This window comes from Asparagus officinalis, chromosome 3 (assembly GCF_001876935.1).
Source record: "Asparagus officinalis chromosome 3, Aspof.V1, whole genome shotgun sequence".
Lineage (NCBI taxonomy): Eukaryota > Viridiplantae > Streptophyta > Magnoliopsida > Asparagales > Asparagaceae > Asparagus > Asparagus officinalis.
Window position 1 is genome coordinate 95927902 of NC_033796.1, and position 17608 is coordinate 95945509.

Sequence of the window (17608 nt, forward strand, 5' to 3'; positions counted from 1 at the left end):
CCAATAGGAGGGGGACACATCACTTGTCCCCCCTATTGGTTCCATATTTTGGGTCCCTGTAGCAAAACTCTTATCACCAAACCCCAACAGCAACAGAAGTTAGAAACTGACTTAATCATGTAATCATGTGAGGACCATTGTGCATAAGCTACATAAGAGAGCTGCAGAATATATTACTGAAGTAGTAGTAGCAACCATGGAGCAATCACCAAACATGAGAAAATCCTAGATTGAGGACCAAATGTAGCAACCAGGAGTAAAGTAGGAGCAAAAGAGCTTGCTTTGCTTGCCTCCTGTTCTCCAACACAGTCAATATGAATAAAAAAAATACTGACAGCAGTCATGCTTTGTTAATGCTTTCAGTTTGAAGTTTCATAATCTAATAATGTTCAGAGTACAACAAATGTTTCCGAAGCCACTTTCAAAAGAGTTGACAAATTTTTCTCCAATTGGGGATATATTGAAGTTGGTAACAGATGATCTGATACCAATACAATAATCCATCATAAAATGGGAATTCCAACAAGAAATAGAAAACTCTAAAGTAGGATATTTTGTCCAATTATCATTTACATTCTAAGATTGATTTTCTTTCATCATCCTCAGCTGTCAAGAGCACCAAGTGCTTTCATGTCCTCCAAGAAAGCCATATAAGAGTCATCGATGCTCTGCCCTTTGGTTGCTGATGGTGCTGCCACAGCTGCCTCTGGTTTTCCCACGACCACTGGACCAGCGGAAGGCCTTGGAGCTGGTGATGCAGATGCAGATAGCTGAGGTTTTGGTTTCGTTTTCTGAACTGCTGATTCTCTCCTCACACGCACTGATGCAGGAACCTGAGATGTATCAAGGCCACAGATGACAGAAAAAAGTCAGTATCCTCAGAGATGGGATTTAATTCTATTAGTAATTATTTCAGCTAACTGATCTTATCATTCTCAAACTTCAAATTGCAATTAAATAGAGGGGTAGATTAAGGATACACCCCTGGGTTATGGGTGGTGTAAATGGCTTACATACTCACTTGGTTCACATCCCCTGAGCTACATACACTCCGTTTTCCCGTTAGGTTGAAATGTCACATGAGAATCGCGTGAGAGGAAAAAGTACTTTTTTTGCCCTTTGTTTAACAGAAAAAGACTGAATTGTTCCCTAAATTGAGGGCTAAAAGTAATTGGTCTTATCATTCTCAAACTTCAAATTGCACTAAAGTAAGGGTTATTTGCAGATACACCACCCCAGATAGAGGGTCATAGGAACTTATATCACCTAAACTATTTAATTAACGCTTCATCCATGAACCCTAGATGGTGATACTTCCCTATTAGGTTGAGATGTTACTTGAGAATTATCTGATGACTGAATTACTCTTTTTCCCTCAGTTTATTTTTTTTTATAACTATTTTGTCCTAAAGTAAGGGCAAAGTAATTCATCATCAAATCATATGATCCCCCACATGACATCTCAAAACTTAACAGAGAAATAATGATATCTGGGATTCAGGACGGTGAAAGTACTGATAAAATAGTTTTGGGGTACAAGTGGCTAGACCTCCTTATAGCCCATTAATCAAGTGAGAAAGGTAAGATAGTTATTTTAAAATTTAAATCTGTCCAACCCGTCTTATAATAAAGTTTAAATTTTCATCGCACAGGTTATGCATTCTCATGAACTAACTGCATCAACATGGGCAAGCAGCAAGTAGTTTTAGAGAAAAGTTGCACAATAGTCAACAAATGGTACAGCTAAAAAAGTACAACTTATACAAATGATAACACAAGTAAAACAATTGAGCACGAAAGAATCTCTGGTAACCGAAATTAAATAATATATAATGTGCTGTAGTCCAGCTTGCAATTTTAGCAAAGCTCTCGCTAACAAGAGAATTACTTAGGCTTAAATAGCATCCAAGACGTAGTACCAGAAAAAAAAATCCATAATCTAGACTGCCATATAAACTAGATGCAGAATATCCAGTAATAAGAAAGTTATCAAAAACAAAGCAAAAAAAATGCAAGAATAGCACTTAACTCACCATTGCCGTAAGTTCTGGCGTATGCTGTGCCAGTGGTCTCTTGACAACCGTTGATGCGGCAGACTTAACATAAGATGGCTTCTGAGGAGCAGCAGGCCTATAAGCCAGAGGATCATCCTCTGGACCAAAGGGGAGTCCTGAAGCCATTGGCATTAAACCACCCGGTGGCCCAGGAGGCCCAGCAAAATGTGGTCTTGCCATTGAAGGAGGAATCATTCCAGGAGGAGGCGGAGGAGGAAGCTGATTAGGGATCCCATGGGGAGGTGGTGGTGGTGGTGGATAACGAACCATGCCAGGTGGCAGCATGTCAGGAGGAGGTGGAGGAGCAAGGGGAAGTCTTTGTGGTGGAGGTAGCGGTGGCTGCCTTGGTGGTGGAGGTGGTGGTGGCAATGGCATTGCCTTAGAGTTGTCCTTCATGCCTGAACTAGTGTTGAAGTTGGCTACGGGAGGAATGGCTTCAGAGTGATCGTCTGTTGGTTTTGATGCCAATCCAGGAGGCGGTGGAGGAGGGAAGGGACCATTTGCCTGCATAAGAAAGTCATCTTTTGGGTCATAAAGCAGATTTTAGTAGTTCAGGCAGGTGATGGCAAAGATAGTGGAGTATGATCTAAAGCTGCAGTTATGTTGCCAAATTATCAAGTTTGTCTCTACTCCATAATTATTTACAAAACTGTCGTGTTTAACACTAATAAAATAATCATATGGCACTTCCAACTCTCTATTTGTAGAAGGTGATGAAGGTTCTTGACCATGATCTAAAGCTTCTATTACAAATTGACATATTTATTACCAACTCTATGACTCTTTTAACTCTTCCAACTTTTGAATGATTTAAAAACATCAGAATTGTTATGACACTTAAAATTTTCATTATAATGTACCTAACATCATCTTCTTTCTCAATCGCTGAGTTTCATAATCCAATGAACATTTAGAACAGAAGTTAAGAAAAGAGTGAGGTTGCATGTGGTTTAATTTCTTTCTTCTCAAATGGTTGGGGTGCAAAAATGCTCTCATACTATACCAAGTAAGGAATGGCAGAGCTATTACCTATAACTGGAAAAAAATATCAAACTCCAGTATTTTTCAGATCCCTAATTGATTTTTAAGGGGAAAAAGTTAAGTTCAAATTGTTAACTAAGTTCTTTCCATAGTTCTCAATAAGTTAGAAAAGCACTGTGCAAATACATAGAAGGTAGAAAATCCACATATCAAAGTAATTATGGTATAATCTAGTAACCCCGATTCTTGCATGTGTGCACGTAACAGCCTCGTGATTTATCTTCACACAATGAACAACCAAGAAAACTCATAACAATAGCAATTAAAAACAAAAGATTATCGTTAATAATTACCTTCTGAGACTCTTTCGAATGCATGCTATCAACAGCTGCATTTCTATTTTCCTCTGTTTCTTTTACAGAGGTCCCTGGTGGAGCAGGTTGTGTAGGACGTTGAGGAGGTGGAGGTGGTGGAGGAAGTGACATGTGGCCTGAAACTGGACCAGTAGGAGGCCCTGGTGGCGGTGGTGGACGTGGAGGCGGGGGCAATGGAGCACTTGGATTAACAACCGGTTTAGGGGGAGCTGGAGGAGGTAAAGGAATTGGTGGAGGTGCTACACTTGGATCGTCAACCGAAATTGATTCACCAGAACCTGGTAACGGTGGTGGTGGAGGGGGAGGTGGCATAGCCAGAGAGCCATCTTCTAGCTCAGATGTTGAAGAAGATGCTCCAGGATCTGAAGACAGTGGGATTCTTGGCCCTACAGAAGAAACAGGAATTAGTACATATGATAGACATTTTCTGGTAATGAAGAAAAAGACGCGTCGACTGGACTATGACCTATTGAAGATTTATACATTGGAGGTTTTCCAGGAGGTGGTGCTCCAGTTGGATTTAGCGTAGGATGGTAGTACACAGAATCCTGCATCCATGAACCAATTAGCATTTCATGGTGACATAGGTGAGCAAGCAGTTAGGATTAGAGACAGATACCTCAGGCTTTGGGTGTTTAACTCTATCCTCTTCCTCTGGGCGCCTCTTGGGAGGGCCTAAGTGGCTGACGAAAAGAATAGCATGTAATATGACAAAGGAAAGAAGATGCTGAATTAACAAAGGGGGGAAAATGAACATAACTGACCTGAACATCACCGGTGCCTCACCCTTATCACGCATTTTCTCCTCATACTCCTGCTCAGAAACTAAACATGAAAGACAATTTCCAAGAGAAATTCTACAGATTAATGCAAAGCCGTAAAGCATCAATATTGATATGAATCTTAAAGTCCATGATTGCTTTTGTAACCAAAAAAATTACAACATTAAACCTGTGATTTGCTCAAGAAGCAGCTTACACACATAAGATGACCTGTATATTTTCTAAAAATGGGATAAAATATTAAGATGCCTTGAAAAACATGATCTACAAAAATGATAAGTATATATGGGCCCGTCCATTTTAATTGTGTGGAACAAATCAATTTCTTTATATCTAAGGTATAAAGATGCCTGCAAATAGAACTCCAATTTGACAATTTAACATATAATGTTAGCATAGACTTATGTTGTGTTTAGATGGAAGGTAGAAAAGGACAGGGGAAGAGAAATTTGATTTTAACCTTGTTTGGGAGCAATGTTTTAAATATTGGCCGATAAACAGATACTATTGGCGATTTACCAGTTTTGGGGGCCTTTCGTTATGAAAAGTTTGATTCTAAATCGGTTATCCTTTTTGGATGTTTATCGCCAATAATACGGCGATAAAGTGAATTATCGGCTTGTCAGTTCAAAAATCGGAATTATAGACCTTTGGTTTGAGTTTTGATTTCATGCAACGAGCACCTATTCAATGCACTTTAAACCTGACCCAACTCGAGTTTCTACCATTCATTAGTGATCCTAAACATAATTATTTACGTTTGGTATGTTTATATTTCATTAAGTATGATTAGATTGCATTTTAGAATATTATATTATGTATATTGCCATCTGAAAATGTCACTCCAATAAATACTACTTACCCCTGATATATCCCAATATCCGCTATCCGACATGGATTTTGAGCGTCCGATAAATCTCCTATAATCGATATTTAAAACATTATTTGGGAGTTTTATTGTGAGGGTAGAGATGGGAAAGGAAGAAGTTTTCATAAAAAACTGGGAGAAGATGTTCTGCCCTAAATAGAGCGTTAGAAGAGGGGAAGTAAAAACGAGATTTTTTTTTGATATATTGAGATGATTTTGCCCTCCATCCAAATAAATCAATGACCATGATTTAATCACAAACCCAACTCAGCCTCATACATCCGCTTCACTTTCCTCTTTTTTCTTTTTCTTTTTTTTCATCCGCCACTGCTTTTTGCACTTTCTCTCCACTCCTCGCTCTCCCCCTCCACCCTCCCCCCATTTCTTCCCCCATTCAGCGCCTACTTCGGCTCCACCGTCTCCTCCAGCTTCATCATCTAGTCCCGTTGTCTCCGGCCGCTTTAGTTTTTTATTATTTCTGTTTTTATTTTTTATTTATGTATTTTCACCTTTTCTCGTGTTCTCACCTACATTATCACGGTAGCTTGTAGTAGATGCGTCGATCTATGTATAGTTCCCCTTGTTTTTGATGTATTAATGAGAGTTTTTTTCCGTTAATTGGAAGCTCCATCCCGAAACAATAAGTTAGATCTTTTCCTTTTATATTTGCTTAAGATCAGAAATTTTGAAGGGAAAATGTGCTGAGGTTTTGAATTCAAATTTTAAGGCTTTTCAATATTTTCATATCGAATGGTCTTCACATAATATGGTAGAAATTTGAGATTGCCGGCGTGAAAATTAATCATTTCTTTGAAGCCCCATTAATTGGTTACGCAAGGTTTAGAGCCTTAATTATTGAACCACAATTATGTAACTTTAATCCAAGTATATAACATATAATTAGAGTCCAGAGAGAATAACCATAGGAGGTATTAGATAGACCTCAATACTATTTCATTAGGCACCTAATCCTCACCAGCATCTCAATCATGATAGACCTTTTAGGTTCACAGAAATATTTTTTTAAATTTGCAATACTTATTTGTTCTGCTACAAATCTTATCCTTTTGTATGGGCCATTTATTACAATTATAGTTATAAAGAAGACAAAACAATGTAACTATGCATTTGTTCTACATTGCGGCTAAAAAATAAATCCAAAATGTTTAGATTCTTGATTTGAAAAGGATCCAAGAGAACTCATATGCATCTCCTTAAGTTTACAGTAGTAGTTTTGTGAAACTTAGAATATTAATCTAAAAGATATGAATAAAATCCTAACTAGGAATATGGCAATGGTTAAGAATGGCAAAATCAATTGCATGATAAGTTATTAGTTTAATAGTTTACTAGGGCCAACTTCCATACCTTCTCTCTTTGTGTACTGTAATAAAAGCTTATAAATTTGTCATTAGTTTCTAATTAATTAATAATTCTTAATTTTCTATCTTAATTGTATTATTTTCATATCCTCAGATAGATAATGGATGACGCATGGATCAAATTTCAACATGCATGTAATTGTGCAATTGAATATGTTCTTTTTGTGATTGCTTATTGGTTCATACAACAACGACAAAATATAAGAAGATTAAATAGTAAACCCTAAGAGCCCAGAGAAATAACAGATGGTGCGAAAAATATAGATATCGAAAAATATTATCACAAAGAGTTGCATGGAGGGAAATGATCCAAATGAATCCACTGACTTTTCATCAATTATGTGGAATATTAGAAAGAGACTGCAGGCTTAAATGAACTCAAAAAGTTACTATTAAGGAACAAGTGGCAAATTTTTTGTATATGTTGGGACACAATGTAACAATTCATGAGATTAGTAAGATATTTAGTCGATCTGGAGAGTGTGCGCGTTGTAATTTTCATAATCATAATGTTCTAAGAGCTATGATAGGGTTGGAAAAAAAATATTTTTAGTACAACTCGATGGATCACTAATTCCTTCAGAGATACACAGCAATCCAAAGTTTGATGTATATTTCAAGGTGATGATAAATTCCACTTCTTATCTTCGTGTAGGTTGTTAAAATTAGACTTTAACTGATTAATCCTTATAATATCAGGATTGTATTGGGGTAATAGATGGAACACACATCTGAGTAAAGGTTTCTCCTATTGACGCTCCTAAATATCGTGGTAGGAAAGACCACCTGACACAAAATGTATTAATTGCTTGTACCTTTGACTTGAAATTCACCTGTCTTACCTGGGTGAGAAGGCACTACATCTGACTCCAAAATTTTAAAAAAAATGCTTAACGACGAAGATTTCCACTTAAAGTCTCTCAAGGTAATTATTAGTTTTAAATAAGCTACTAATGACAATGAAATTTTTTTCACGATATGTTACTAATGACAATGAAACTTTTTTTAAGAAAATATTATCTCGCTGATGGCGGATACATATTAAAAGCTGGAATAGTTCCACCCTATAAAGGGGAACGTTGTCATTTGAATGAGTATTCAAGAAATCCACCAAGGACTCAACGTGAGTTATTTAACCTAAGACACGCATCACTCCACAATACTATTGAAAGAGCATTTGGAGTATTAAAAATAAGATTTCCCATAGCGAGCTCAACTGAACCGAATTATGGTGTTAAAACACAAAATCAAATCATTCTAGCTTGTTGTATTTGCAAATTTTTAAGGGTACTGACCCAGACGAAGATTTTCCTAAAGGGGAAGAAGGTAATAATGAAAACCCATCGGATGAAGATGATGCGAATGATGATGAAGATGTTCATAGAGGGCAGTGTTTAAGAGATTTCATTGCAGCTTGTATGGGGCAAGATTATAATGCATGAATACTGTAATAGATATTTTGTATTGTGGTCTCCATTTGTCTTGAACTTAATAAATGTCAGATTAATGCTTTCTATTTGTGTTGTGTTTGATGATTATAAGACTAATGTTCTCTATTTATATTGTACTTGATGAATTGTAAGATTAATTTCCTTTAATACTTTACTTTTTGTTGCATGACTGAATTTATTTGTGTTTCATAATAATAGTAATCTATCATTTAAATTATTTTCATAGATATGTGAATGATTTTCTTGTATATTTGCTAACATCATTGTCTAAAATAGGAATGTTCTTGTATATTTTCTAACATTGTAGTGTAAATTAGGAATGCCAAAAATGAGGTCTATGGATGGTGATTCTTCTAGGGGAAGAAATCAGATCTCTTTAGTATAGTATTCTGTTATCGACGAGAAGTTAATTGAAGCTCTTTTGCATCAAGATGTGATTTGAAACAAATCAATATTGTGTTTACACTAACGGCTTATAGTCAAATAGTGGCTGAACTCCAAGAGATATTTCCCGATAAGCTAATTGACAAGGATAAAGTAAAAAATCATGTAAAGTATATAAAGTAAAAATAGGTGGCTTGTTATGACTTGTTTAAGAATGTGATTAGCGGCTTTGCTTGGAACCGGAACACCAATATGTGGATTGCAGAATCTGAAGTATAGGATCAATGTTAACATTTATTTCTTGGGTCGATATGACAATATCTTTGTTTGGGAATGGTTTTCCTTGGTTTTAGGAATAGTAATATTCATCTCTCGGCATCAATGTTACTTTTAATCTTCATTTATACCCTAATAATTGCACTCGACTTTGTCACGGCTCAAACATTACAAAGTAGAAATCTTTTAAATTTCAAACAAACTACCACTAACAAATCTAGATCTGTGATTGCCTTTAGACAACTCCAATAAACTCTCAACTTTGCATGGTAAGGCTCTTGTTTCGTTCATATTCTGTGACTTGCAATCATCTTTTGCGTGTACTAAACAAAACAATGCATTACATGGGTTCCAATTGAAACTGCAGATTATTTGGTGTATTGCACTATAAGCTAAAACACTAAAAATAGAGATTCAGCCGCTGAAAATAGTGAAAACAAAGTTTTGGCCATGGCTGAAACTCTGTTTTCAGTGTTTCAATCTCGTCGAAACTGCGGTTGAGATAAGAGAGAGAAGGCGGGGCTTTTACTAAAATTAACGAGGTTGATCTTGCAATTGATGGCATTGATAAAATGGTTGCTAGGGAGGAAATTCTCTTGGAGAGTTTTGATGGTAACCAAGAAGCAATTGAAAAAGAAGATGGACAGGCTACTAAGGAGACTAGGTGAACAGCAAATTTATTATTGAAGAGCAGGAAGTTAAAGGTTGGTGCTGAAAAAATTTATAATGGCATAGGAAAAGTGGGTAAGGCGATGCTTGGAAGTGTTGAGATATTCAACAAGGTTAAGGAAAAGACCATAATGAAAGTGCATGATCTTTGGAGTCTTTTGGTTAAGATTGGGGTCAAGGACGAGCACATTGATGATGCATATACATTCTTACTTAATTCTCCAGAGAATCTAAGGGGAGTACCTGGATGTCCAAGGGATAGACAGAAGTAAATTCTCATGATGATGCATAGGGCATCTATTCCACCCCCGCCCCATTATTAGCTTGCTACTCTTATTTTTAGTATTGCAGTTTATGACTCTTTTTTTAAGTTGTCTAAACTTTTGGTGGATGCTTTTAGGTATTTGGTGGTAATTGTAAAATTGTCACATTTTGGTTATGTATGGCAATAGTAAACTTGGTTTGCCGAATTATGGATGCTTATGGCAAACTTGGTTGCAACATTAGTGGTTGACTTTTTTTAAATACGTGGCAAAATTGGTTGGAAAATTGGTGTTTCATGTTTTCATAAGATACATTGTGTTTTTCATTAATTTATATATTGTGTGTATTGTTTTGATAAAATCTTGTGTTATTTTGATAAGCTTATGTTATATTATGTTGATAAATTTATGTTAAATTATGTTTCCTAAGCTAGCTAATGTTTTATGTAATAAATTGTTTCATTCAAAGTCTATAGATGTTGATTTGTTTTAAAAGCAAGTTCTCATAAGCTTATACATTGGGAATATGTAATGCATTAATAATAATAATAACAACAACAACAACAATAATAATAGACAATCAATTTCTAAGTGTGATACTTTTATCTTCTTTTTTGTCATTTATTAGTTGGCAAAATGTTTTAATAGTATGTAAGGTCATTTGTGTAAATTTACATATATTTTCTTCCCTTCCATTCCCCCTATCAGAACTCCCAAACAAAGTTGAATTAAGTTCTCCTTCGTTCCCCTTACTAAACTCCCAAACATATTACAATTCCCCTTGCCTTCTCCTCCTTCCCTTCCCTCAATGAACTCCCAAATATAGCATTAGAGTAAAGCCATCATCCATTACAGCAGAATCTTATCAACCAACTAATTAAAAGTTACAAGCACCATATGCATGTAAGTGCACATGTGGCAATGCGTTTTTCTCTTTTAATGTTTCTCTTGTCAGCCTCTCTGCTCTGTCATTACCAAGACGGAAACATCCTAACATATAATTTCCTATAGTAAAATAGAAAGGGTGAGAGATTGCTGGGTGCGTGGGGTCGTTTTGTGCGTTTGTGTGGGTGGGTTAGGGAGGGGGTAAAGGAAGAAACTACGAAGATGGTTAAAAAAGGAATTCTCCCATACTAATTGGGTTCTAAGTTCTAACTAAATAAAAATTCCAACCTTAATGTGAAAAGTTAACTGAACATTCAATGATAGATTTATAAGAGAAGAACAATGCTTAGATCATAGAGAATAAGAGCATTTTTTCCTATTATTTTTTTGGTGTGTTGTGGGTCGGTTGGCTGTTTTTTGTGGGGGTGCACCCAAAAACAATCAGTCCCACCAAAATGTTCAACATCCCTTAAAACTTCAAGAAGAAAGCTGAAGAAATAAACTAACTGTGGATTGTTGAGATGCAGAACGTTTATCCACATTGGATAAAGTTATTGTTCCTTAAAATGCGAAAGAAACTGAAGTGGTTTAAGTAGAAAAAAATTAGGATATTCATTAACTATGATTTAGTCGGCAAGAACCAAATTTCAGATAATAAAATTGGACATCTTAATTGATACATGCAAGAACGATAAACCTTTATACATTGAAAATATTTTTGGGTCCAATAATAATAATAATAATGCAAACAGAGAAATGTTATTCACAAGACACTTATTTTGATGCTTGAATAGAGAAAGGCCATCAACATGGCAGAAGACAATATGTATCGCAATTATTAAATAACACTAACCTTTCTTTTCTTCATAACTAGATTTAATGTATCCTCAAGCTGCCTTTTCTTATGTTTTCTCGCCTTGTCAAGAGCACCATCTGCTTCTGCACAAAACAATGACACCTATTAACGATTTCAATACAGCATTATCCACTAACATGCGTGACGATTAAATTATCAGAAAGGAAACGAGTGATCAATTAGATAACGGCACCAAGAAAATTGTACAAATAAACTATATTGCCTTTGGATCTCCTTATGGTTTTCAGAATATCAAAACTATCTTTGCTAACTCAACCATTCTTAGAAGTTCAAATAAAATTCTATCACCTAAGAAGTTATATAATTTGCACATACAATTCACATTTTCTCAAGTGAGATTGCATTGAAACAAAGAAAGAACTAACTTTAGTTAGACTTAGTTCCACAAACAGGTTAGGGCAAGTGCTCTAAGCTTGATGCTCTCACAATCTGCATGGGTTAGTCAGATGCAAAATTTAGACGTCGAATAATTGATCAAAAATTAAACCAAACATGAAAATTAAACACATGTATTTAATATATCAACTATATACAAAAGCAGTCAGGTCTATACCAGCCGACCATAGCACTGAAGAAGTAAACTCCCTGTCTCCTAAAATACTTGAGCAGAACAGGAAATAAACTTAATTTTTTTGGTTAGCATAGTTAGTATAGTTCACTAATGATCATTGCAGTTACAACTGTTACAACAACCAAGTGAATGACAACAAAAAAATTTTCATAAGTTTCAAATCAGAGAAAGAATCAACCAACACTTAAAAACAACGATGACAGATAGTGGTAGCTAAAAGAGTGAACGGCTTACTCATCATCTCTAACTTCTCAATCTGCTCCTTGATGGTCTCAGGGTCCTTTTTCAGAATCCCGACCTCTCTCACCTTTTTGCGTTCCTTTTTGTTCTGGAAAAAAAATTGTTTATGAAAACACTTCAAAACTTTAACATAATCAACTATGCTCAACTCAAAGTTGTACAATTACAAAAAACATGTGGGTTTAGCCAGCAGAACCTAAAGTTGCAATAATCAGATGAACAATTCTCACCATCAAATTACTCAAAACATAAAATAGTAGAATCACCACTAAGAAAAGTTAAAACATTAACCAAGTTGTCAACAATTAATACTTAACTTCATAATTGAAACCATAATGTTCCACAACAGCAAAACAATGACACATATAAGATAAAACAATCAACAACATGAGTCACCTCTTGAGCACAGATCACAACTCAAATTCACCAAGCCGCAGCATATGTAACTACTAGCAAATCATTACATATTTTGCAGAACAAAAGAAACCATGGGGAAGCTTATTGAGTACGCATTTTCACATACTTAATATAATATCTATATAACAGTGGGAAAAGGTATATTAAAGTACCCCCATGTACAAACTTTGTGGGCGTTGAAATTGAATAGGCATTCTATGATAATATTCCATATTTTCACTAGTTCCTGAATCTAAAGTAGTCCTAAGAATATCTTGCCTACCAATATGAACCACACTAATGCTTCTTGCAAAACATATTACTAATTCTTACAATTATGTCTTTTCAATTATATTACATTAATTCTATGGCGCAAAAGGACAATTTAATCCTAATCCTACTCTCATATAAAATTAAAAAAAATGAACTTTTATCCCTCGCTCTTTTATAACCCACTGGCCTATACCTATCTTTATCGACATCCAAGGGCCAGCATTTCTGGTTCCCGCACCAACCCTTGCTTACTTGACCATTTTATGGTACCCTGGGTAGATTCACTGCAATGAACAAGGTGGAAAGTCACCCTAGAATACCGCAGTATGGGACACTTAAAAGAGTGAATTGAAGCAATATATCATGATGACAGCCTGCATTCTTATATGGAAAGCTGACTATGTTTTGTGGAGGCAATCCCTTTAAAAAACTTCTTTACCCTAGCTTCATTCATATTTACCCTGGTTTAATTAAATAAGAACAGCATTTGACATTGCACCAGATATATGTTATTCATTACATAAAGATTACAATATGTGATTTAAAACACCATTAAACATTATGAAATCTTACGAGGAGCTACATTTAGAATTCTACACGAAACACTAGATTGCAAAAGAAAGTAGATCATATGAGAAAATCATCCTCTTTCACAATGTCAACAAACTTGTGTGTGGCAAAATGGATATGATCAATCAGACAATTTTTTACTGTCTTATTTGCCTTTTATATCTCCTCTTTCCATTCGCCCTGATTATCTTCTACTACTTCTCTTGATATTTTTCCTCTTTTTCTTCTTCTCTTTATGCTTTTACCTTCTGCTAAACGGATGTGGCTGCCTACACTGTGCCTCGGCTTCAAACTCACTTCCACCCAGAAAGGGCCTCTTCTGTCATATTTATTTATTTATTACTATCATTTTAGCAAAAATGGACATATACCACCCTAATTTTTAGCTTGAAACACGGCTAAAAAGATCACATTTGAAAGAAATAAAAAGAAAACAATCAACATTAACAATTAACTTTTCAGCAAAGTGGTAAAAATATGATGTTGCAGACTTACAGCTTCAAATGGAGGAAAGAAAATGCTCATTAGAAGATATTTGAGGGAAAAAAATTAAAAAGTACACATAGAAGGACCTTTTTGCGCCCCATGTCCCTCCCGTGTGGCGAATCATTACCGCAAGGCATAGAGGGGGAGGCAAAACAAAAGAAAACAGCTATGGGAACCGAATTCTATGTCACTCATAGAAGGATAAAAAAATATTAGAGTTAATTAAATTTTCAATATTTACAATCAAAACCCAAAAATAAAAGGTTATTGACCATTCATGAGATAAGGATACTTAATTCTCGTCCATGGATATTAAATTCTTAACTGAAACATTGCACTTCTGCAAATTAAATAATCCCATGGGAAGGGCTGCCAATGGGTTCTTACGACTGAGAAAAGTGAAAACTTTCTCGATCATTCATTCATATGAAAAAATGCACAAGACCTACAAGAACTCACACGTAAGAGCTAGCTATTGGAAGATGAGAACCCAAACCTCTTATACACCAAGAATTGACTCCTTAATGTGGGACTACTCAGACTCTAGCATATCACATTACCGCAGTCCTAGGGCTAACATCGACTGATTACTCGGTAATCTAGTCTTGGTCAAATGCTGCAATTCCGGTCTCATCTTTTTGACTTCGCAGTAGGGGTAGTCTTGGGGAACACACTTGGGGAACACACTGCAGCACCAGACTTGCCATTGCACGCTCGCTTGCAACTAGGAAGGTGGGGTTGACTCTAATATCATTTGTAAGAGACCTAGGATCAATCAACCCTGAAAAGCTAAGGGAACCATATCTCTTATAAAGCCACAATTTATTTCCCTGGAACTAAATGAAACCTGACACTGCCACCGGAGAAAAATCAAAACTTTCTTCATTTTTCATATGAAAAACAAACAGTTAGTTCCTGTGACCTCCATTGCGACAAAATTAGCATTTCTAAGTCAGTTAGCGACAAACAGCCAACAGGGATTTTAGAGTTTTATTTGGTCCTTTGAAATTGACTCGACCTCTCAGATAACAAAACATTTAAAATTCAACCGAAAGCAGTTCAAAACCAAATGGATAGAGAAAGGATAGAGGAACTTCATAACGTCAAAAATAAAATCTCTGCAAGCCTATTTAAAAAACAAATAACCATCAGGCTTTTTAGGGTTTTATCTGACCTATTAATTGTACATGTCATATTCTAAAATATTCAACAGAAAAACAACTATTGAATTCAATTGAAAAATAAGAATCAGCTACTCCTCTTCAAATACATTTCACTCCTCCAAACTCCATTCATATTAAAATTCAAAATTTTCCATCATTGACATGAAATAATATATCCCCAAGCCAATTTAAGCACGCACATTCAAAAGGGTTTTCAGGGTTTCATCTAACCTTTCAATTAATCTTACAGCTTCTAAAACATTCAATTAGTTCATCATTCACATGAAATGATATCTCCCCAAGCCAATCTAAGCACATATAGCCAAAAGGGTTTTTAGGGTTTCATCTAGACTTTCAATTGGACCCTACAGATTCCAAGACATTCAGTTAAAAAATCAAAAATTGAATCCAATTGAAGCAAAATGCAAATTCAAAATTGGGAAGGGAAACCCTAGCTAGGGTTTAGAAGGGCGTACCCTCTTGAGCTCCTTCTTGCGGAGCTCCTTCCGATAGGCGTCGGTGGGGTTCATTACTTTCCCTCCCTTCGTCGTCTTCATCTCTTCGATCGATTGAAATCTCAGCAGAGAACTCGGAAATCTCTCCTCCCCTTTTATCTCTTAGCTTCAACTTTTACTTTCCCCCCTTTCTCCGGTGTTTATTATCGGGGGCGTTCTGTTTTTTTTCCTTTAGTAATGTAATTTTCCTATAAACCCCTCAACATTTTTGACCGACTTCCAAAATAAGGACAAATTTTCAAAACCAACGCATTTGAGTTTTTATTTGCAAAAAACGACCCGTTTCTAGGATATTTGCAAAAACCGACCTGGTTTCAGCATCAGCGCTGAAACCAGGTCGGTTTTTGAAAAAAAAAATTCGAAACTTCACGGGAGTTGAACTCCCGTGAAGTTTAGCAGTTTTTAATTAATCTACTAAACTTCACGGGAGTTCAACTCCCGTGAAGTTTCGAATTTTTTTTTTCAAAAACCGACCTGGTTTCAGCGCTAAGGCTGAAACCAGGTCGGTTTTTGTAATTATGTTTGAATAAGATCGTTTTTTGGGATTAAATTCACAAATGGGTCTCTTTTAAAAATTTGTCCATACAATATGTAAGCTTCTTCTTTTTTTTTATCCTCGAGGAAAAATAAAGAAAGGCTACCCTTTTTGGTGAAACATCTTAACCCATAAGATCTTATACACTCCGAGCTAGTTCTTGTGTGTAGAAGCAAGGACGGAAAGAATATGTCCAAAGAAGATGTAGTTAGCTAGCTCCCTTGCATGCTTTCAAGTGAAAGTAAAGAAACCAAAATCAATGAAGGTTGTCATGACTTTTCTTCTTGTATCATGACATCTCTATAGTGGAGAAACATTTACTCGATCATAAGAATATATTATTTAATGTATGATTGTGATTAGTACAATTCATAGATATATGATTATTTTAAATAATACGGGAGGTAAAATTATAGCACTCAACTCTCACTATAAGTTTTGAGTTTTGGTGAAGTAAAAGAAATTTTAAAAATCTAGATTTTAAGTTCCATCAGCCATGCATTAAAATTGTATTTAAAAGAGTCATTACAACACAAGTCCACGTTTCGACTCTGCCGAGACCCGCTAATTATAGTATAAAATTATAACATTCAATCCTCATGACGTATAACCCCGTAGTTTTCATGTAAAGGGACATGAAGGGGGAAAAAAACTATTTCCTCACTGCAAAAGCATTGTTTATAACTTGTGTATATACGCATGCTTCGCTTCTGCCTCTCCCTTTCAAACGCAGGTGGTCCATTATAGCTGCTCAACTCCCAGGCAGAACAGACAACGACATCAAGAACTACTGGAACACAAAGCTGAAGAAGAAGCTACTAGGGATTAATTCTCAAAGAAAATCAACAGCAACAGCAAATCATCATCAGCAACAGCATCAGAGTCAATACCAACAGCCTCAGCTCTTGTCAGGCCTTGACAGTAGCTGTTTGCCTACAGTAGCAACACCCTCTCAAGATCTCTTCATCTCTAGTTTCCTCAACAATCAGTATGATCAGATGAGCTTTGGGCGTGTTGAGCGGAGCTGCAGCTCTTCTGACCTTATCTTCGAAAGCTATCTGTATGGTGAACTTGGGCAAGCTCCTCCGTTAGAGCATAGCTATGAAGAAATCAAGAACTTGATTAATACTAGAAACTTCACGGGAGTTGAACTCCCGTGAAGTTTAGCAGTTTTTAATTAATCTACTAAACTTCACGGGAGTTCAACTCCCGTGAAGTTTCTTAGTTCAAAAATAAATTTTTTGAATTGTGAAACTTCACGGGAGTTGAACTCCCGTGAACTTTAGCAGCTTAATTAAAAGCTGGTAAACTTCACGGGAGTTCAACTCCCGTGAAGTTTCAAATTTTTTTAAAAAACCGACCTGGTTTTGGCGCAGAGGCTGAAACCAAGTCGGTTTTTGCAAATTTGTTTGAATGGGGTCGTTTTTTGACAATTAATTCCTAAATGGGTTGGTTTTGAAAATTTTTCCTCCAAAATAATTATCATTTGCGATCTAGTTTCAGCCACGTCAGCTGAAACTAGGTTGATTTAAATAAAAAATTTCATAAACTTTATAAGATTGCCAATCCCGTAAAGTTTAATTACTCAATTTAACTTCATAGTATTTCCAATC

General features: G+C 35.8%; 2 protein-coding genes across 2 annotated transcripts; one reads left to right on the top strand and one right to left on the bottom strand.

Annotated features, from left to right (window-relative positions):
* LOC109834496 (basic proline-rich protein) lies at positions 316 to 15608 on the bottom strand. The gene is made up of 9 exons (XM_020402531.1): positions 15422 to 15608; positions 12052 to 12145; positions 11223 to 11308; positions 4174 to 4223; positions 4029 to 4092; positions 3876 to 3957; positions 3389 to 3795; positions 2034 to 2558; positions 316 to 833 (listed from the first exon to the last, which is right to left on the bottom strand). The coding sequence occupies exons 1-9, from the start codon at positions 15500 to 15502 to the stop codon at positions 603 to 605; spliced, it is 1620 nt and encodes a 539-aa protein (XP_020258120.1). The 5' UTR covers positions 15503 to 15608; the 3' UTR covers positions 316 to 602.
* Positions 16631 to 17155, top strand: LOC109835451 (transcription factor MYB29-like). The gene has a single exon (XM_020403433.1). It carries the CDS (start codon positions 16631 to 16633, stop codon positions 17153 to 17155), a length of 525 nt encoding a protein of 174 aa, XP_020259022.1.

Bases quoted from the DNA above. Each gene is read 5' to 3' on its own strand.
- LOC109834496 (XM_020402531.1), bottom strand. From the start codon at position 15,502: ATGAAGACGACGAAGGGAGGGAAAGTAATGAACCCCACCGACGCCTAT. The intron at 3,796-3,875 runs GTCATAGTCCAG...TTTCTTCTGTAG, and splicing joins AATGTATAAATCTTCAATAG to GGCCAAGAATCCCACTGTCT. The intron at 834-2,033 runs GTGAGTTAAGTG...GATACATCTCAG, and splicing joins CGCCAGAACTTACGGCAATG to GTTCCTGCATCAGTGCGTGT.
- LOC109835451 (XM_020403433.1), top strand. From the start codon at position 16,631: ATGAAGGGGGAAAAAAACTATTTCCTCACTGCAAAAGCATTGTTTATA.